The sequence below is a fragment of the Cricetulus griseus genome, chromosome 4 (assembly GCF_003668045.3).
Source record: "Cricetulus griseus strain 17A/GY chromosome 4, alternate assembly CriGri-PICRH-1.0, whole genome shotgun sequence".
Taxonomy (NCBI): Eukaryota; Metazoa; Chordata; class Mammalia; order Rodentia; family Cricetidae; genus Cricetulus; species Cricetulus griseus.
This window is the reverse complement of record NC_048597.1, coordinates 53,182,442-53,204,414: the sequence shown is the minus strand read 5'-3', so window position 1 is coordinate 53,204,414 and position 21,973 is coordinate 53,182,442. Positions and strand designations below refer to the sequence as shown.

The 21,973-nt window shown below is 38.4% G+C and overlaps 1 protein-coding gene across 2 annotated transcripts in view; it reads right to left on the bottom strand.

The window, feature by feature from the left end:
• Window positions 1-3,258: 3,258 nt before the first annotated feature.
• Window positions 3,259-21,973, bottom strand: part of Eaf2 (ELL associated factor 2) — a 38,369-nt gene continuing 19,654 nt past the window's right edge. For both annotated transcript variants that reach the window (XM_027412744.2, XM_027412746.2), the window contains 4 exons: window positions 20,949-21,085; window positions 18,420-18,565; window positions 8,048-8,305; window positions 3,259-3,445 (listed from right to left, as the gene is read on the bottom strand). In XM_027412744.2, coding sequence (XP_027268545.1) covers window positions 3,399-3,445; window positions 8,048-8,305; window positions 18,420-18,565; window positions 20,949-21,085 — 588 coding nt within the window. In that variant the 3' untranslated portion in view covers window positions 3,259-3,398. The remainder of the gene's footprint in view (window positions 3,446-8,047; window positions 8,306-18,419; window positions 18,566-20,948; window positions 21,086-21,973) is intronic.

The window sequence follows — 21,973 nt, the reverse complement described above, 5'->3', positions numbered from 1 at the left end:
TGCCACTTGTGTGGGCAGTAGGGACAGAAAGAGATGCTTAACAAGCACACAGCACAAATATGAAACTTGGACAGACAGCACAGTAACACAGACTAGGGTCCTATTTGGAATTTCAGATGGCTAGCCCCATGGAGATCAACTTGGTCCAACACCAAGTCTCCCCTACAGATTGGTGACCCGCCTGAGTCCCCTTACAGATGGAGCTGGCAACTTGGTTCCACCAAGTACCCCTCCTATAGATTGCAGAAACTGTCACCCGAACGTCTGCCCTAAACAATTCTTGTAGGCCTACTTACAGATGTCACTAGCAACCTCAACATAGGACTTTTACATTTACAAAATTAACAGAAACAGCAGACCTGAAAACACAAAACTGACACAGCACTGAAAAGCATGCAAGCAGGGTGTGGATTGAAACAGATCAGATAACACAGATAACAAACCTGCTCAACTGCCCAGTCACACAGCCTGTTCCAACCCTCCAGGCTTCACAGAAACCGTACAGAAACAAAGACAGAAAAAAAGAAAGTTACCTAGTGTGGCGCCACATGACTCAATGAAAGGGGGTGTCCTGGTGGATCCTGAATTGAAAACCAATGATGCAAACACACAGAGACAGAATAGACAGAAAAGAACAGACACCAACCCAATCCATCCACACCGCTTATAAGGCAATGGCGCCGGGCAGATGGGCAACAGAACCAGGCGGCTACAATCGCCGCTAACTGAGGAAGGTCCAAGTGTCCTTGGCCTCTGTCCATACCTCCTGGGTGTCCTCAGGGCAGCAGTCTGTGATCCTCCAGGGACATCTGCCGATCACAGTTGGGGATGGAGGTGGTTAGTTGTTGACCCATGGGGTGAACAGAAACAGATACAAACAGTTAAAACATAAGGACAGACACAACAGACAGGACAAATCGCATGGCAAACTAGAATGGCCCCAAACCAAAATTACAAACAACCCTTGGACTTTCGTCCAGGGCGGGATCAAGGGTCTCAGGACATGTCTGTCTCCCCCTGTGGTCCAAATTACCAAATACAAGTCCTGCACAGGTACAAATTCCAAGTCAAAACAGCAAGAGACATAACAAGACACATTATCAAACATGGACATAACATTGAACATATAAATTGTGAGCTTGATCAATCTTACCTCCAAGATCGACTCCACTCAGGTGAGGGGTGGTCACAAATCCCAGACAAGCCCCCAAATGAAAGAAGATCCTGGAAGCTCAGGCCCCAGGATCTCAGTCCAGGACCGTGGGCCACCCCAATCACCATGTGGAGGCGGAAACTTGATGCAAACAGCAAGAGGCTTTATTGTAGTTGTTTAATGAGCTAATGCCATGTTAGCTCAAGTCTTTCATCCATCCACCATGGCAGATGGCTAGGAAAGATGGCTCAAAGCATCTGCATAGAGATCTTATAGGGCAGCATAAGGAGAGTGTCTAGGGGTATGCATAGGCTCAGGATTGGTGTGCCTCCAGGCTTGGAGGGTTTGCCCTGTGTTGATTGGTCAACTGGTTGTTATGGCCCATAGGCCCTCCCAGGGTGGTTGCTATGCTCTGTGCATCATGGCTGTGCGCTTGTCCGTAAAGCACACTCAGAGTTGTAAAGCATAGCACCACCAGCTAACTTCTGATTGGTTCCTTGCCATGAGGCAGGCATCTGATGTCCTAGTGACAAGGTCAGACAAGCACGTGTTCGGCTGTATGGCTGCCGAAATGGGGAGCTGGTCCCTTCATAACAACTTTGAGTAAAAACTTTATCTCTCAAATTATTTTAGTAACATAATAGGAGTGTTTTACTACCTATATTGAATGTATGAACCTGCTTTCATTAAATAATAAATGACATAGTGGTAGTTTTTAGCTAAGTATTGATGAATAAAACAGAAAATGAAGATAAATTAATGGGAGGGAGACTAGAGAAAAGGAAAACGAAAGAAAGCAGGAGAAAGTAAAGCCAGAACTTAAGACTGTTCATAAATGACAGTCAAAGAAATACCAGGAAGAATAGACGAAGTTTAATTTTTTCCGTAATTGCCAAAATTTGAGGCAACCAAGATGCTATTCAGTAGGCAAATGGACAAACTATGGGTACTTGTAGACATGGAATAGTATTCAGCTTTAAAAGAAAAATAGACTACTGAACTATGAAGGCAGATCTGAAACCACAGAATACTAGAAAAAGGTAAAAGCTGTAGACAATAATGTGTAATATGTTGTCAAGCCAGGAGTAATAGTGACTCATGTCTAACTTCAGCACTTTGGGGATGAGGCCAGAGAACTGAAGAATGTCCAAGGCCAGCCTGAACAATTGGCAGAGCACAGACTTTTAAGGTGGTAAAACTATTCTGTTTACTATGATGATGAACTTAGGCTGTTACTGTAAACACTGGTGAAAAATCTTTGGAGTGTACAATATCAAGCAGGAATCTTATTGTAAGCCATGTACTTTGGCGGTGATGACGTGTTGTGAGGGTCATCTCTTATAGCAAGTATGTACCCCTTTGGCATGGGGTGGCAATAAGGTCAGAGGAAAAAGACTCTCCCAACTTCCTCATCAATTTTTCTGTGAACCTAAAACTAATTTAAAAAATTAACAAAGAGACCCGGGTGTCGGTGGCACAGGCCTTTAATCCCAGCCCTTGGGAGGCAGAGGCACGTGGATCTCTGTGAGTTCTAGGCCAGCCTGGCCTACAGATCGAGTGCCAGGACAGCCTCCAAAGCTACACAGAGAAACCCTGTCTCGAAAAAACCAAAAAAAAAAAATTAATAAGGAACCAGTTGTTTGGTAGATTTCAGCTATAACGAAATATTTATATTTCCTTCAATTCAAAGGTGTTATAAATATAAATACCAAATACTTAAACTCTTCTCTTGAAAGCAAAAATGCATAAGAGATAACAAAACAGATATTAGAATAATCATTTAACTTCAGTTTCATATAAGTTAAATTGTAAATTTGGCAAGAATTAAAGTATTTTCAGTCATAATTCAAGAAATATCAGATAAAGGCACAACCACAATAAAACCCACAAATTCTTGTGATAAATCGATTGCTTTTAGCATTTCACAATTTGGGGCAACAAAGTGGTAAAATAGAACCCTGGACCTTTACTCTGGAATATTTGATCTGCAGCTTGTTCATTACCAATACCTGGGTCAAGTTCCCTAACTTCTGAATCTGTTTTTCTCATCTATCAAATGTGCTGACAGTTTGGTTATGAATAAAGATAACACATGAGAATACCAATAAAAAGTTGAAAATTCTGAATCAATTTAATTCTTTATAGCAAATGTGACATATTTTCCTTAGTCACAGGAGTATTTAATCTTAATTCAAAGTAGATTGGCACAGTCTTACAAATGTTTTATTTTTAACTCAACATTGCTTCAGTCATCGCTGTCACTTTCTGATTCACTCAGCTGCAAATCACTTCCTAAAATAAAGCACAACAAAATCATAGTAATTAGAAATTTGAACTATTAATATTTAATATATTCATTTAGTCTATCAAAAATAAATGTGCAAACATCATGTCAAAAGTGATTCTGTTAATTTAGCATTTTGTAACTGATATAAGATTGCTTATCATGTAATCCAGTCACATATCTAGTAAACTAATCAATACTGCCTAGAAAGTCAAAACCACAGCAGCAAACTTCAGCACAGTTTTTGTTCCACCTGCCATTTATTTTAGCTTTCTTACATGCACTAATGACATCTTTACACTATTGACTTGTTACATCAAGAATTGAGAGAAAAATGCTTTTAAAAATAAGACCAATATTTTCAAGAGTGAAAAACATTGCAATTTCTTTAATTTAAGATGCATTCTAGGCCTGTGGTTGGTGGCGCATGCCTTCAATCCCAGCACTCGGGAGGCAGAGGCAGGTGGATCTCTGTGAGTTGGAGACCAGCCTGGTCTCCAGAGCGAGTGCCAGGATAGGCTCCAAAGCTATACAGAGAAACCCTGTCTTGAAAAACAAACAAAACAAAACAAAACAAAACAAAACAAAACAAAAAGGATGCATTCTAAACCATTATGGAATAGATGTCAAGAATCACTAGGCTAGATGTCATTCCATGGTAGAATGCCTGCCTACTAGGCACAGGGCCTGGAGTTTAATCCCTAACACCCTAAAAATATCTAATCATTGCTAGATTTGTGACTGTCTGTGAATTTAGTCATGGAGCTAGCATTTCAATGGAGCAGAAAGACAGGAAACAGGTATCTAGCTAGTATACTGTCAAGTAGGGACAAATGCTATGAGGAACTGTAAAGAGAGAGCAGAAAGAGCTATTAGCTGTAGCTGGGAAAGCTTTACGAAGGGCAACATTTTAACAGAAATTTAAAGCAGAAAGTCATAAAAAAATAGACACATAGTATCTAACCTAAAATAACAAGTAAAAATGCCCAAGGCAAGTGTAGAGTGGTTGTGATTTTTTAATTATACATTTTTTTGGTAATTTCACACATGAATACAGTGTTTTGCATCATATCCACCTCCAACTAACTCTTCCTGGACCCCCCTCTCTACTACATCATTCTCTAAACTTCATATCTTATTTTTCTTCTTCATCCTCTTCTTCTTAAAAAATAACCCACTGAGTCCAATTGGCTCTGCCTGTATTACAAGGGTGTAGAGCCCCTTACTGAAGCTTGGTCACACTTCTTTTTTTTTTGTTGTTTGTTTGTTTGTTTGTTTTTCGAGACAGGGTTTCTCTGTGGCTTTGGAGGCTGTCCTGGAACTAGCTCTTGTAGACCAGGCTGGTCTAAACTCACAGAGATCTGCCTGCCTCTGCCTCCCAAGTGCTGGGATTAAAGGCATGTGCCACCAACACCTGGCTTGGTCACACTTCTTAAGAAAACTGACTTTCCCTCAGGTGGCATGCACTACCTTCCAGAATAGGGGTGGAACATACATTTTTTGTTTGTTTGTTTGCTTGTTTTGTTTTTCTTGTTTTTGTTTTTGATTATTTTTATTTGCAAGAGGCTACTATGGCTATAGTGGAATAAATGAGGAAGACAAAGATAGGGAATGAGGTCAGAAAGATACAGAAAAAGTCACAGTAAAGACTGAAACATATTAAGAGTGCATTGGAAAATTTTAAGAAGGCAACTAAGTTGAAGCTAACTCTACATCAGTGAATACATTGTAATGGTGGAGAAGAAACATGGGAGCAGGGTGAGAAGTTGAGTCTTCAGCTTCTTGAAGAAAATGCCAACTTTGACTTCAGGCATGCCAGAAGAACTTTCACTTCATCCTTGATGCTCTGTAGTTTAAGTGTTAGGTATGCCTTTATTTTCATTTATCCAGTTTAGTATCTGTAGTAGATTCATGACTGTCTTCAGTCCTGGACAATTCTAAAGATTGAGTTTTCGTGCTCTCTCTTCTTCTATTCTTTCATGGAATTCCTAGTATACAATGTTTAGTCACTGCCATCTATTTTCCTTATCTCTAAACTGTTCGCTTACTTTTTATTTTATATTGTGCTCTAGGATAATTCCTTAGTATTATCTTCCATCTCACGAATTCATTTTTCACACGTGTCCATCTTGACTATTTATTGACTGTTTTCAAGAAATTTCTATGGCCTTTCTTTATAAATTTTATTTTTTGAACTCAAGACAAGAGGGAAGTGTCTTTTTTTCTCTACCTTTATAACACTCTTACAGGATTCTGTGGTTCTCTAAACCTAGCCTACAGCTCCATTTACCAGAAACAGGTTTCACAATCACATTTAAAGATCACTATCTGCTGCAGATATGGTGGGTCCCTTCAAGGAGTCACTGAATAACAAGGTTGTGCAAACTCTGGCTTCTTAAACAGCAGCTGCAGTCAGCATGTAAATGGTGCCTTTTTCCTAGCCTCCTTTCACTAATCTTCTACTCATCCACATATCTGCTAACCCTTCCCATCTTGCCTTGCCCCCACCATATACTTAAATTCTCTGCATCTTATCGAGCAACACTGTGTATGTTCATGTGCACATGTCTGTGCATGCGGAAGCCAGAGGACAACTGCTGGCATTGTTCTCAAGGTCATCTACTTTTTTATTTTTATTTATTTATTTATTTATTTATTTATTTATTTATTTATTTAGACAAGATCTCTCACCAGCCTGGAACTCACTAAGTGCATTTATCTGGCTCTGGGGGTCTGCCTGTCTCTGCACAGCCATACTCAGGTTTTGTTATTGTTTTTTTATTATTATTTTTAACATTGATTCTAGGGATTCAACTAATGTCTTCCAAGCAAACTGAGCTATCTCTCTAGCCACATATCAAGCACTGTGTGTGTGTATATGCATGTACATGTACATGTATGTGGAAGCCAGAACACATTCTTGGATGTTGTTCTTCAAGCACCCGGAATCTGCAATTAAGTTAGACTGACTGGAACGGCCTGTCTCTGCCTCCCCAGCAGTAGGATGGCAGGCATGTGCCTCCCCAGTGGCCACACCCAGCTTTTTACATGGGTGCTAGGGTTGAATTCAGGTCTTCACACTTGCATGGCAAGCACTTTACTGATGGAGCCATCTCTCAACCCCCATTTTAAGCACTTTAAATCTAACCTTTCTTGAAGGTATCCAAGCTGCTCCTACCACATCCCTTTAAACTCAAAACCAATACCCTCACCAAGCCCAACTTTTATGTTTGTGCTTCAGTTCTTTAATTTTTTTGATTCTGCTTTTAAAAACTATTTAATTTTATTTTATGCACATGGGATGTCTGCCTGCATACATGCCTGTGTACCACATAGTGTAAGCCCTGGGAGACCAGAAGAAGGGGACATATCTGGATACGTCTGTAGTCTGAAACCCCAGTGCTGGATCCCTGGAGTTCACTGGCCAGTTAGTCTAGATGAATCACTGAATTGCAGGCAAAGTGACAGAACCTATCTAAGAAAATAATGGTGGAAAGTAATAGAGGGAGACACCTAAGGTTGACCTCTGACCTCCAAATACATGTGAACACAAATGTATGCATACTTGTAGATACATAATGCACACTACACATAAACAAATATATAAGAAATAAATAATAAAGCAAAATAATTACATTAAGGTCTACTCTCTATTGTAAAAGAAATTGCAAACTTTGAGAAGTTTAAAGCAGAAGAGGTGATAAATTATATTTGAATCATTTAAAGATTGATATGGCTAATAATATACATAGTGGATCAAAATGGCCTTGGCTGAATACACAAGACTTGCATAAGATCAAGTCTGTCAAACATGAATGTGGAAGGGCCTTACAAAACCCCACCCTAAGACGAGGAGCTATTGGCAGTTGATTGTTGAAGGCTGCTGGGAAGAAAAACTCTGAAGTTATCTTCAGAGATGCATCCCCTGGAAGATTGCCCTTGCTCAGCAAATGGACCTACAGCCATGTACACAAACATACTGGAAAAATCAAGTGGACACAGTATTTAAGACAAAGGGAGAACATGAAGTTAGGAGGAAGACCTAGTAGTGGTAGCAGTGGGAATCAAAGAACTAAACAGAAGTACAGTGGTAGTAGCAGAGTTGAAAAGAAGGAAATGGATTTGGAAAATATTTAGGAGGTAAAAATCAACAGGACTTAGTGAAGTACTAACTACACACAAAGAGAAGAAAAGAAGAACTCAATCCTAGAATACAATCAGGCTTCTGGTTTACACAATGAGACAAATGCTGCCATTCACTGGGCAAAAATGCAGTGAGTCAAAGAATACCAGGTTGGATTTTGGACAGAGTATATTTGAGGTGCCTTTTAGTAGGAGATGAAGCTATACCTATCTGCCCAGGACTCAGAGGTCTGAATGGACATATGTATCGATCGAAACAGAAGGGTTAGGGGGTTATCTAAGGAAAGAGGATAAACTAGAAAGACTGAGGCACCTGAACTCTAATGATAGGGTAGATTTTAAACTTGCAAAGGTGAAAAAAACGACTAATAGTTATAAAATAAGACTCTTATTTGACTAAATTTCTAGTTACCAACAAATGTGGCTATAAAATCCTGTTTTAGTTGCTTGTGGTTACATATACTTACGTAAAGTACTCATCAGAAGGGCACTGCTGTCATGAAATCTATTGCAGCTAGCCTCAGTATCTGGAGTCCTGTACTGTGACCTGGCAGACATGCTAGGATGTCCTGAGCTATATGCCCCTGGACCTGAAGGAGAGGATTGGTCATCATCTTCTGAATCACTAGAACTATCCTCACTACTTGAAGATGAGGTACTTTTGGAATCTGATGAACTGTCGCAACTACTCATCTGGTCCATTAGACTAGCTTCTGCCTTCAGTTCTGAAAATAGAAATAATAGGTAAAATAAATAACATAAAGAAACACAATAACATTTACATGCATTAGCTTTTAAGAAGATGTTGATAAGAAATAAATAAAACTAAAATATATATTACAGCATCTAAAGCATTTATTTAAAAAATTTCTTATAGCATGCTGTCCAAGAGACTCTACAAACATGCAGTATTTTGCTGTTGCCCTTGTTTACCCCTGAGGTAGAAGATAGTTCCCTATTGCTGAAGATACCATGCACATCAGAAACAGGGCTGAGAGACCCCTGAGCCAGAACTGACCTGAATGCCCTCTCCTTAAGGACTAACTTTCATGGTAGTAGAAGGTGATATCAAGTTTCCAATGGAGAGAGGCAACCAATAGTCCCACCCAGCTACCTCACCTAAGAACCACATCAATGACTAGCTTGACAAGATAACCCTAAGAAAGCAACAGTAGTATACATACCTCAGTGATAGCAGCAGCTCTACAATTGTAATTAAGATCCTTTCAACAAGAGAAAGACCATACTTGGCACTGGGAACCTAGTTAACTACTCAGTGCTAGTGAAGTCATGATTATTGGAAAAGAATCTACAACCACTAATTTACTAAAACCCAGCATAATCCTTAATAACAACAATCTAGAAATATCTATCCTTACACTCACAGGTACGTGTAGCCTTCATCACTCATTAAAGAAATTTCTCCTTGCAACATACAGAGATCACAACAGAAAACTACAATCAGTCAAAACACAGAGTTGTGGAGCCCAGTACAGCTAAGAGATACTCCTGAACCTAAAGCTCATGGAACAATGAGGAAGAGGGGACAGGAAGATTATGAGGCTCAGGGGATGAGGGAGTTTGCTATGAGACTGCGTCTCCTAGCAATATCAAAGTTAGACCCATAGAGTTTACTGACAAATGTTAGCTAAACAAGGATGACACAAATGAGCATGGCAAACTGGGCAAAGAAAAGCCCATGAGGTCTCAACTCTACAAAATAATATAGGCAACTAAGAAAATCTTGGAATTAGAGAGATAGCTTTCACACACACACACACACACACACACACACACACACACACACACACAGCATTATACACACTAACAGATTATTTTTATGAATATATATGTATTTACATGCACATATATGCATACAATAGCAATTAGTAAAAAAAGAGGCCATGAATTTAAAGGAGAGTGGGAAAGGGTATATGAGAGGGTTTGAAGGAAGAAAAGGAAAAAATATTTTAATTAAATTATAGTATCACAAATTAAATAAAAAACCCTCCCATAGCACCAAGCTGTATTTTAATAATGAGATTATTATTATATATGTGGATTTTAGACATAGAGTAAAGGATTGCCAGCCTGCAGCCCAGGCTGCCAGAGAGGCTGGTAAACAAGGAGGACCCTAAGAGAGACATACATGGTCCCCTGGAGAAGCAGAAAAGGACAAGGTCTCCTGGGCAAATTGGGAGAATGAGGGAGGGGAGTGGGAACTAAGAGAATGAGAAGGGGAGAAGGGGAGGGGTGAGGAAGACATGATGGGACAGGGAAGTTGAGTTGGGGGGAGAACAGAAGAGAGCAAGATAAGAGATAATATAGAGGGAGACATTATAAGTTCAAAGAGAAATCAGGCACTAGGGAAATGTCTGCAGAGCTACAAAGATGACACCAACTAACAATGTAAGCAACAGAGGAGAGGCTACCTTAAATGCCCTCCCCTGATAATGAGATTGATGACTGACTTATATGCCATCCTATAGCCTTCATCCAGCAGCTGGTGGAAGTAGAAGAAGAAGTAGAAGCAGACACCCACAGCTAAACCTTGAACTGAAATCCAGATGCAGAGAAGGAGGACTGACGAGTAAAGGGGTCCATACCAGGCTGGTGAAACCCACAGAAGCAGTTGGGTGTGGCATCATAATTTGTAATCCTAACATTCAGGAGGCTAGGGTTGGAGAATACTAAGTTCAAAGGCCAGCCTGAGCTACACGATGAGACCCTTCCTTAAAATGAGGGAGAAGCTCTGCTGTTAAGAGCACCGGTTGTCTCCAGAGGACAGGGTTTGATTCCCCAGCACCCATGTAACAGTTCACAACCATCTATACCTCTAGTCCCAGAGGATCTAATGCCTTCTGCTGGCCTCCATGTGTACTGCATGTATGTGGCTCACAGTCATACATGTAGACAATATACTCACTGACATAATCAAGAAAGAAAGGAAGGAAGGAATTCTCCAAAAAAGAAAAGGAACAAAGAGGATACAAGTAATAACTAAATCTAACTTTATATTTATCCATACCACTGTAAATATAGATATAGATGTATAACAAATGTATGATAAATAATGAAAAAGTTTAAAAGTATAAAAATGCATTTTTATAGAAATAGAGTTTTTGTTTATCCCCTTACTATGCACAAGGCAATGTCATGCAAACCTAAGAACCTCACCCTTTTCATAGATGTTCTAGAGAAAGTTTTGGTGCTTCTTTACTCAGGTTTATGCCCCGTTTCTTTAAAGGGGGTTTAAAATATTCTAGTAATTTTGAAAAGCCCATTTCCATTATAATTTTGGTTGTGAACCTTTTTATGAACAAAAAGGATAATAATGTTGGCATTTTCCTTAGTGTGCTTAAGTTTCTTTTAAGGACGCATGCACTTTATGGAGGGAAGATTCTTAGGTGCTATTGATCAATCTCATTCTTCAAATAAATAATTTGAAGCAGAGAAACCAAAGGAACAATATTTAGCATTAGAACTGTCTCCTTATTTCCAGGTCATTGTTTTTCTAGCATTCTATAAAAATGTCAATAGTTGAACATGTTTTTAGCCTGAAGCACTCTATAAAATACTTAGTTAACAGATTATATCATAATATCATAAGGTGTAGTAACATTTTAAGTTAACTGATAACATCTCTTTGACTCTTCCTTCTCTCTAGATCCACTAGCTTTCCATTTCCACCCTAAGTGCTATTGAATGACTCTGCAGCTCATTCTGCTCAACGGTTATGATGTCCATTATATAAACATAACATACACTGGTTATCAACTTTCTCTTTATAGATACTTGGGCTGTTTTCCATTTTTAGTGGTAACAAATTTGTGATAACAAATAAAGCAGTTCTGTAAGGCATACAGTAGATCTTTTTGTCATATGCATTCATTTTTCTTGGGTAGAAAAGATAGAACTTGCTCTTTCCACTCATCTCTTTGGCAGCTGTTTCCCCCTCCTCTCTTCGTTCCCGTGGTTCCCCTGGAGCAGACAGGACTTTTCCTGTCTCCCTCTTCTCTTCTGTCCTCTCTCTGTCTCTGTGCCTCTTTATCTCTTTTCTCTTCCCTTCCCCCTCCCTCCCCTCTCTAATAAAACTTCTCACTTAAAAAAAAAAGAAAAGATAGAACTCCCTGCCTTAAGAAAAGCATAGGTTTAATTTCATTAAAACCTGCCAGCTTTTGGCGTGATCTAAAATTTTAGGTCTCTTTAATAAGCAATGGTTCAAAGCAGTTTTCATATACTGTTGGCCACTTGAATATTTTTTTTAAAAAAATCTGCTCAAATCTTCTCCTTGTTTTTGGCTGTCTTTCCCTCATGGATGTATAAACATGCCTTTTTTTAAAGCTAGTTTTAGCTGGGAGTCTTTTGTTAGATATGCACACTATGACTACTTCCTCTGAATCTGTGTAGCTAGGCTGCCGTGCTCTCTGGTGTGCCACTAAGTCTCTGAAAGGCTGGGTTCTTCTCATATTTGGTTAAAATATAAGCCTCTCTAAGGATTTCTTTCTTTCTAGCCTCCGTTACCTGTTTTCTCTGGGACACTTATTTCTGAAGTTCATTTGAATATATGTTTGCCATTTTACTTTTTGCTTCCTCTTCCCTCAATTTCACAGCCAAATATAAACAACGTGAGAAGAGAAATTCTGTCTTATTCACGTATAATTCTTTTGAATAATGCTAATATTTCTTTGAATTTTTAAAATTTTAAGCTTATGAAAGACACTAGTTTATAGTTTTATTTTTCTTATACATATTTTGGGCATCAGGGTAATATCATTCTCAAAAAATAAGCTTGTCAGTATTCCCTCCTGTGTTGGTCACTTTTCCATTACTAGAACAAATACTTGAGATGTCAATTCATAAATTGGAAAGGTTTATTTTGGCTCTCAGTGTTAGATGTTTCGGTTCACAATCAGGCAGACACATTGCTTTTGTGCATCTGATGGGGGTGCCAGATGGAAATGACAAGGACACACAATGAAGCAAACAAGGGCAGGAGCTGAAGACAGGAAGAGGGAGGGGTTAGGAATACAGTAGCCCTTTCTAGGGCACAGGGTACTAGGAAACACTGCTTGGTAAAATTAATTTCCTCTTTGACACTTTCATACATAATCTATGGTATATTATGGTCACATTCATCCCTCCAATCACTCTTATCTTCTCCTACTCCCAGTTTATACCCTCTTTCCTGCCATGAAGTCCCTACCCAACTTTTATGTCTTTTTAGTTCTTGCTTTGTGACCCACTGGGTTTAACCAGAGCCATTCTCACAGTCATGGGTGTGAAACTACCCACTTGAGGATAAGCAACTCATTAGCGGCTATGCCACTGAATTCAATGACCTCCTCTTCTCCATCAGTCCATTAGTTCTTCATATGTGACTGAACACTTACTGTCTCTGTCATGTGCGGGTCTTTGGTATGCAACTACAGCTGTTGGGAACTGATGACCTCATAGACAGCGTGTTACTGCCCCCTTCCCTATCATTTGAGTCCTACATTCTTTCCCTTCTTCCCTAGAGTTCCCTGACATAGTTGAAATTTTCTTAACATTTTTAAGGGCTACTGGACCCATGGTGAACACATTACTGATTATAGAATTGTTCATTACATTCCCAATTTTAATGATCCATATCTTTTCTGTTTTGTTTCTTAATAGAGGTTTATCTGTGCATTAATAAACTGACATTCACTACTGTTTTCTACTGAAATTCTCTACTGTATTCAATTTTATTTATTTGTTTCTTTTTGTTTTCTATAGGTTTATTTTTTTTCTTTTTCCTGGGCATTGGAACTTTAGTTACAGCACCTTTCTCCTTCTCTAGTTCAAGCATTTAGAGTCATACATTCCTCTTTGCCACTGTTTTGCCACATACATTGTGGCATGCTGTGTTCACTGTCTGCATTTAATACCCTGTATTTCTAATTTCCTTTTATTCTTTTTCCTTAACCCATGAACCATTTAAAAATATGAGAATTTGTGAGTGTTTGGAGATTTGTTTATTGTTGTCTGCATTGTGTTATAGTCAAAGTACAAAGATTTTGTTTTAAATAAGTGAATTAAGGTTTTTCTTTTTTTAATGATGTGTGTGTGTGTGTGTGTGTGTGTGTGTGTGTGTGTGTGTGTGTGTGTGTTTGTGTGTGTGAGCACATGAGTGCGTGCTTGCCATGGCTCCTGTGTGGAGGTTAAAGGGTAAGGTACCTTTCAAAGGTCATCTTTCTCTTTCTATCATGTGTATCCTGAGGATTGAACTCTGGTCAGCAGACTTGGCAGCAACTGCCATTACCCACTGAACCTTCTCACTGACCCAGACTTCTGCAATGTGATACTCTGGTCTGCAGTTTAGGAGATGTCCACTCCCCTATACTCATTTGGGGACTTTTCCTTCTAGTTATTCTGATAGGATAAGAAGATCCCCACAGGACACACAGAGACAGGCCACTTCTTTCCAGCACAGGCCCATCTTTACCTCCACTCATCCAGTGATACTTGTCTGACACAATTGTAGTCCACTTTAAGACAGAGAGTGTCTGCTTGGAGCAGGCCCTTTCTGAGATGAGCCTTGCCTCGACACCACTTTTCTTTAATAAGCTTACACCAATAGTATCTTTTACATCATTAGGTATTACTTCTTTTTGTTTTCCTGATACACAAATGTGGCCATTAATGAGACAAACCAAAAGTTTTATCTCTTTCAGCTTCTCTTTTTCAAAATAGCCAAATCTGAAAACTCTTTGCTCTTCCATCAGCCAACTGAAGTCCATGTCTATACCCATACAATTCTCATCTCATATTTCATAATATTCTACTTTTCCACCCTGTAAGCAACCCATTTCTATCAAATGCTTTTTAACTAAATAAAATAAGCCATTTTCCTATAGTTCTCCATCCAAGTCTTGTCAATGAGACCATTTAGCTGGATTCAAGTTCAGAGGCTTAGTCACTTCATGAACTCCTTTGTGAATTTCACTCCATCAAAACTGATGGCGCCTCACAAATGATTACACAGCATCATATCCTTGAATCATTTCTGCAATGTTCTGAGATGTAAACATGGAGATGTGCCTTAGATATTCCCTAAATGTTAACCTTACTGTGATAATTAAAGACTTCTACTATGGCATCTAGTAAGACAGAGCTGTCTTTGGACATTTCAGAACATCATCGATGAACCCGGGAACCGAACTGTTTCTCCCCACATTCTCAATTTCATCATGATCTGTTGAAACCCACTGAGTAGAATCCTTCCCTCCATGCTCTCCCCCAGGCATTTGATGTTCTTCAGAGGGATGCCTTTTGATGAGGATAAGTACCAGCGCTGCCAGGTATAATGGCTTTTCCAGGTCTCACCTATGCCCTGGTTGCACTACAGTTTCGGGGCCAGCCCCATGACTGCCATTCATGTAGGGTGGGCACCAATGTAGCCTAAGGATTTTCTTATAGCTTAGGAAATATTTTATGTTGTTGAAAATACTCAATGGGAACTTTAAAAAAAGGTGCATTCTTTTGTTATATTTAGTGATGTGTGGTGTGTGTGTTTGTTTGTGTGTGTGTGTGTGTGTGTGTGTGTGTGTGAGAGAGAGAGAGAGAGAGAGAGAGAGAGAGAGACAGACAGACAGACAGACAGACACAGATTGACAGAGTCAGAGATGGAGGCAGGCAGATATCTTGTTGGTTCGTTGATTATATTGCTAAGATTTTCTGTATCTTGTTTTAGCACTTTTTATTTATTCTTTGTGGATTTTGCATCATGCATCCTGATCCTATTCATCTCCCTATCCCTTTATATCCACTCTCTGCACTTGCAGCCTCCCATCCAAAATAAAATAAAATAAAATTTAAAATAAAAAGTAAAAACAAAATTGTCCCGGAAAGTGTAGTGTGACACAGTGAGTCACACAGTATATCCTTTAGTCCTGGTGATCTAGATGGGCAGTTCTGGAGAGCTCCCCCTGGTGGTGAGGATGAGAGAAAACTGGTGGGCTGATCAACCCAACTACCACCCAGGCCCAGAACCAGGCCTATGAGTTGGCTCACCTCAACATGACCCATCTATGATCTGCTGGAACATGTGAAGGGGCCAAATATGCAGATCCAAAGATGGAGATCTCCACATCACAGGTCAACGGCAGGATATCCAAGAGGAGTCCCAGTGAGGATCCAGTATTTATAGTGTGGCAGAAGCCAGAGGCCTTGAACCAGACCAATGTCTCATCGCAATGAACACTTGAAAGTAATTATGTATGAACTAAAGGGTTTTCTGTATCTAATTCATTTCTTTTGACCACTGGCCCCATCTGTCGTCCAGAGCATACTAAGGAAGTAACTTACTAAGTATTGTAGATTTTTATTTCTTTTTCCACTGTATCAATTTTATCTTATAATTTTGCAGTTCTGTTGCTAGATACATTGTCTTCCTGCTAAATTAATCCTTTAATTATTACTAATGTACCTCTTTGTACAATTTGCTGTACCTGATATTAACACAACCACGTACACTTTAAAATGTTTACATAGGGCATTCTTACAGTCTTTCATTTTAAAACTATCCATTTCATTAATTTCTTGTGAAAAGCATACAGTTATATTTTTTGCAATCTCCATTTCAACTAATTTAGTTAGACTAATTACATTTAAGTTAATTATTGGTATACTAAGGCTAACCTGTGTCATTTATTTTTTGCTTTCTGTTTGTTTCCTCTATATTTGATCCCTTCATTTCTCTTTTCTTCCATTTCTGTGGGATACCTGAACCTTTTATAGAATTCATGATTTTCCTGATTTACAGTATGATAGCTAACTTCCTAGTACATTTTCATTTTGGTTTGGATTCTAGGGACAATATTTAAAGCTTTTGCTTAGCAGGCAGGGTTTAGCATGTAGATACTTGCCTGCTTCTGTGGGCTGTTTCAAATGACATTGTAATTCCAGACCTTTTGTTGATCTGTTTTGGTTTTCTTAGTAAATCTCCAGTAACTAGAGTTACTGCTGGTGAACTTGACAAAAGGGGCTTTATTAGCATTGATGCACAGCTCCTGAAGAAAGGAAGTATGTGGCCTAATACAATAAAGACTGCTTCCAGGATTGAGTGGATGAGTGAGTGAGTGAATGTGTGTGTGTGTGTGTGTGTGTGTGTGTGTGTGTGTGTGTGTAGGGGGAGGGAAGTGAAATGTGCTCCCCACTGAGGTGCTTGTTATGGTAGGTGCCCCTTAGCAGTATCACCCAATCTCAAGGTGCCTTTCAACTGGAGAGAGAAATCTGAAGGCAGGGAAGATATCTGAGTGGTAGAGGGGAGTGAGCATTTGACATAGTGTGATGCCCCATGCACATGCATGCACATGCCTTCTCCCCATGGACTTCCTGACAGGGAAGGGCAGTCTCAGCCCAAGCACAGAGGAACACTTTAAGGTTATAAGCTTTCATGTGGCATTATTCCTTATATTGTTACACTCAGCTTCCTAGTGTCTCTGAGTGGAAGAGGGGAATCTTAGGCCCTATTTAATTTCTTAAACTTAAATTACAGATAGCTCAAAGATGTAAGTGCAAAAACTGATATTTGAAATTTCTAGTGCAACTTGTGATGACTCAACCATCAGAGAGTGGTCAGTAATGGAGCTGGAAAGATGGCCCAGCAACTAAGAGAATGATTTTTCTGAGGACTCAAGTTTAGGTCCCAGCACCCATGTCCAGTGAGGACCCAAGTTTAGGTTCCAGCTCCTTTGTCAGGTGGCTCACAATCACCTGTAACTCCAGGTTCAAGGGATCCAACGCCCCTTTCTGGCATCTGTGGGTCCCCGCACATATGTGAACATAATATCTACCTCCCACACACATACACCTAACAAGTTAATCTTTAAAAAAAGAAGCTAGTAGTACTGTAGGGTCAATAAAGTGTTTGATAAAGTACAGTCTACAAAACATTCTATACAAGCATCTCCAGGTAGATAATGTTCCTTTGTCATACAAATTTAAAGCAAGCAAATTATTCTTGGTTCATGTTAACCAATTCTCTACAACCCTTTTCTATGAGTTATAACATAACTTCCAGGTTCAAGTACTGCTTTAATTAAGGTCTGACACAAAAGCACCACATGTAGGACCTTCTACTTACACCAGAATCATTACTGAGGACATGATATAGTTTATTATTTTCTAGAATTTATTCCATACCATGAATTACTTTTAGGATTTAGTAGCAAGGAACAGAATGGTTCTCTGGAACCTATGTTAGTAATAATATATATTAAGATAATATAGAAAACAAAACTTAAATCTTTATTTTTGTTTTGCTGGCCAATAAACACAGAACTAAACTTTGTTTTAATTTTAATAACTAGTAAATTTACTTAAAGTTTCCCTTTAATCCCTTAATTTTCTAACTGCATACATGTATAGAACAACAGCATGACTCAGCTCTATTTTAGCAGTAATCATATTATATGATAAAATTCAAGATCTCTTATAACAAGAGTTTGGAGTTGACAACTTTCTCGCTGTTTGTATAGAAAAGAGCAACCCATTAGGGATTAAGTACTTTACTGGGCCTGAAAGGGAAGGGGCATTATTGAGCCACATGCAAATTATGATGGTAAATTATGAGAATAGAAGCAAATAATTTACTTTGATGACTGCGGTCTTGCTACTATTACAATTAAAATCTGACATGGCTATAATATGCTAATTTTACATTACATCACTACCCCAGAAAAGTACACAATCACAAAATATATTATTCTCTCACTAAGACCTATGGCTAGTTCTACTGTTAATGGAAATTCAAACTTTTACTTAATATTACTTACCTCTTCTAAATTGACATTATATACACTTAGATTTTACCTCTTTCAATGTCATCCATAAGAGACATTGGAGACATCTTGTCTTCTGATGGAGAATGGTGTTCAAGATTGGAAGTCCTAGGTGGATTCCACATTTGTTGTTGCTGTTGTTCTAGTCTATACTGAATTTTACTACTTCCTTCAACCCTGTAATTCAGAACATCAAATACCAAAATAGGTAAGATAGCAATGTAACAAATTCAACTTACTAAGTGACTAAACTTTATCTTTTTTTAGAAAACTCTCAAATGACATTTAAGAATTAAAATGTTTCCTTGTTAGTATAGTGGTGAGGGAAAAAAAGAAGAATTAAAATGTCAATTCATTTAACAAATATTTATAGAGTTCCTTCTATATGTTTGGAATACACAGAAGTCTAATGAAGGATATAGATGGAACAATGAAAAAAACAAAACATGGCAAAACAAAAACAAGAACAGCCCTACTGCTCAAACTGAGCAGATAATCAGTTAAAAGAGACTAAAATAAAGAGAAAATATGTATAAATTTACCATTTCTACTAAAACTGAATCACTTCCATGTTTCCCATTCATAATTTTAAAATAGCCATGTTAACAAAGGAGACAGAAACACCTTTTTTCAACATTTTAATGAAGAGTACACTTCAAAATTATATTTGAGGCTTGCCTTTCCCATTTCCTGAGATCAAATCATACCAGTTCTTTCTTCCCAAAGATTGTAGCCCTTCATTCTCTCTCATTTATTTACACTCTCAGAAATCTTAGTTTCCACATTTTCCAGTTTTCACATTTCTTTTTTTCCCGTTTCTCTGCTGGGCTAATGTTTCAAACCACAGCTGTAAACATGCCAGTCTCTAGTTTGAAAGATCTTAATATGTAACCACTACCAACAAAGAAATGGTCTAATTTCTTAGTTAATATTCAAGGCATTAACCTCAACCTACCTTTACGACCTAAACTCTAATCCCCTACCAACATCATTTCCCACTTTGCAATTCTTATACTTGGGTGCAGAGACAAATATCTTCTCTGTTTAAATGAGTCTTATTCGCCAGGCCTGAAAAGGACTTTAACAAACAGGTTCTCAGGTTCTTCTCTCAGTTGAGGTTGGCGTTTGGAATGACTACTTTTTAGAACACATTTTTGTCAGTGTAAATTAGTTGCACCAAATAGTTACCTTCATTATGACATATCATACATTCATAATGTGTTTTGATAATATCCATTCTTCAGTCCCTCCCCCTGACTTTCTCCCATTATAGGAATTTCTGTTTTAAACACACGCTTAAGGTAATTCTTAGGATGTTAGCTTTCTTTGAAGTAATAGTTTTCTTTCCTTTTTAAAGATTTATTATTAGACTTACTTATTTTATTTTATGTGTGTTTTCTCTGTATTTATGTATGTGCACCCATGAGTACTTGGTACTTGTGGAGGTCAGAAGAGGGCATTGGATCCCCTGAAATTTGAGTTACAGATAGTTGTAAACTACCATGTGGGTACTGGGAAATGAACCTGGGTTCTCTGCAAGAGGAACAATGTTCTTAACCAGTGAGCCATCTCTTCAGTCCCAGAGGTAACATTTTCCACAAAGCTTTTCCAAAGGTTCTTATCAACTATGACCTCTCCTTTTAATTCTTACAGTAATTTTTATCTATACTGCTTGGTTAACTTTTAGGGCAAGTGCTTTTATATTATCTGGTTTAAAGTGTACCAATTATATCTAAAGAGGACTTAAGGTAGTCATATTTTCTTACTGAGTTTTAAATTAACTGATCTGTGAGGATGATTTAAAATGTATAAAACGTAGAAGTCTTAAGGTTAGTCTTTATATAGCAAACTTTCCTTTTCCTAGTGCCTTCCATATCCCAAGTGCTCAGTACATTTTTACTAATAAAGATGAAGTTATTCTGGATAGTGGAGAATGGGTCTGTTCAGTCCGAGTCTATGAAAGTATCTTTAAAAGGTAGACTGACACACCTAGAAATCATTTCATACCTAACAAGGAAGTGTGATGGTAAGATCCTTTCCCTAAGGATTTAGTCATCACTAAATTCAATTTTAGAAAAAGATTTAAAGAAAAATTTTAAATGTGAACCTTTTGTGTACCTGTGTGTGTATGTGTATATGTCTGTGAGTGTGAGGTGTGTACACATACTGTGCCATTGGGTGGCCACTGAGTATGCTGCTTTATCCCTCCTCACCTATTTGTTTGAGGGAGGCTCTGTCTTTGAACCTAGAGAGCACATTTATTGGCTAGGCTGGAGATCAACAAGCCATGATCCTCCTGTTTCAAACTGCTGCAGTGCTAAGCTTACAGACATGTATGTGCACATGTCTGGCTTGTTACATAGATACTGGGATTTGACCTCCAGTCCTCATGCTTCCATAGCAAGTACTCTTTATAGCTGAGCCATCTTTGCAGCCTCAATTCAAAGTTTTTTTTTTTTAAAGACACCTTATACTATAATCTGACTTAATCCATTAATTCTTTTTCCCTAGAAATTTATATGTTGATAGAGAAATATATTTCAATACGTCTGTCACCTACCTTGTTTTTTTCACAGTGATGTTGCTGCTGAGTTTTTCTAGGCGACACTCCCCAGTATCGTGGTTAATAATCAAAATGCATTCTTTTAAGTAAGGTCTCTTGGAACCTTTGAAAACTGTGACTGGTGGAGTTGAACCCTGTTTAAAAAGTTAATCATCATTACTTGAAATTTATCATAACAATTCAGTTGAGATGGATGTTTAGTTTTTCTGGTATCATTTCTCAACACATGTTCTATATCAAGTCACTTATAAACTATTTAAACTTTCTACCCTTAAACCAACAAGTGTGGCTTAAAAGTAGAAATACAAAGATAGAAGTGGTTTTAAAAGGCTTCGATCAAGGCAGATCAAGGTAGTGTAGGCCTCTATTTCCAGCTACTCAGGAGGCTGAGTCAGGAGGGTCCCAAGTACAAAGCCTGTCTTGATTACCGAATGAGATCAAAGTCAATTTAGGAAACTTAGAGGGACCCTATATCAAGATAAAATTTGCAGAGGATTAGGAAAGATGTTCAGTGGTACAGCACTTGCCTAGCATGTATGAACCTTTAGACACACACACACACACACACACACACACACACACACACACACACACACACACACACACAGTGAGATCTCAAACCTGCTATCATTGAAGAAATGAAAAGGAAGGGGCAATTACCTTGAAACAGTAAGATTTCTATCAGGCAACTGGGATTTATTCTAATCTAATCTAAAAATATATTTATAGGCAAGGAAAGAGAAATATTGAATCATATTCTTATTTTTAGACAATCAAGAAAAATGTCAGTAGCCTAGACCATCCCCCAAATGACAGACTTTATGATCCCCCATGGAAGGCCTCGCCTTTTCTATAGCGCAGAAAAGGGATGGGATGGGGGTCGGTGGGGGGGCATAGGAGGATGGGAGGGAAAGGGAACTGGGATTGATACATAAAATAAGATTGTTTCTAATTTAAATTTTAAAAAAGAAAAAAGAAAAATGTCAATAAAGACCAAATCTTATTAATTCTCTTAAGTATGA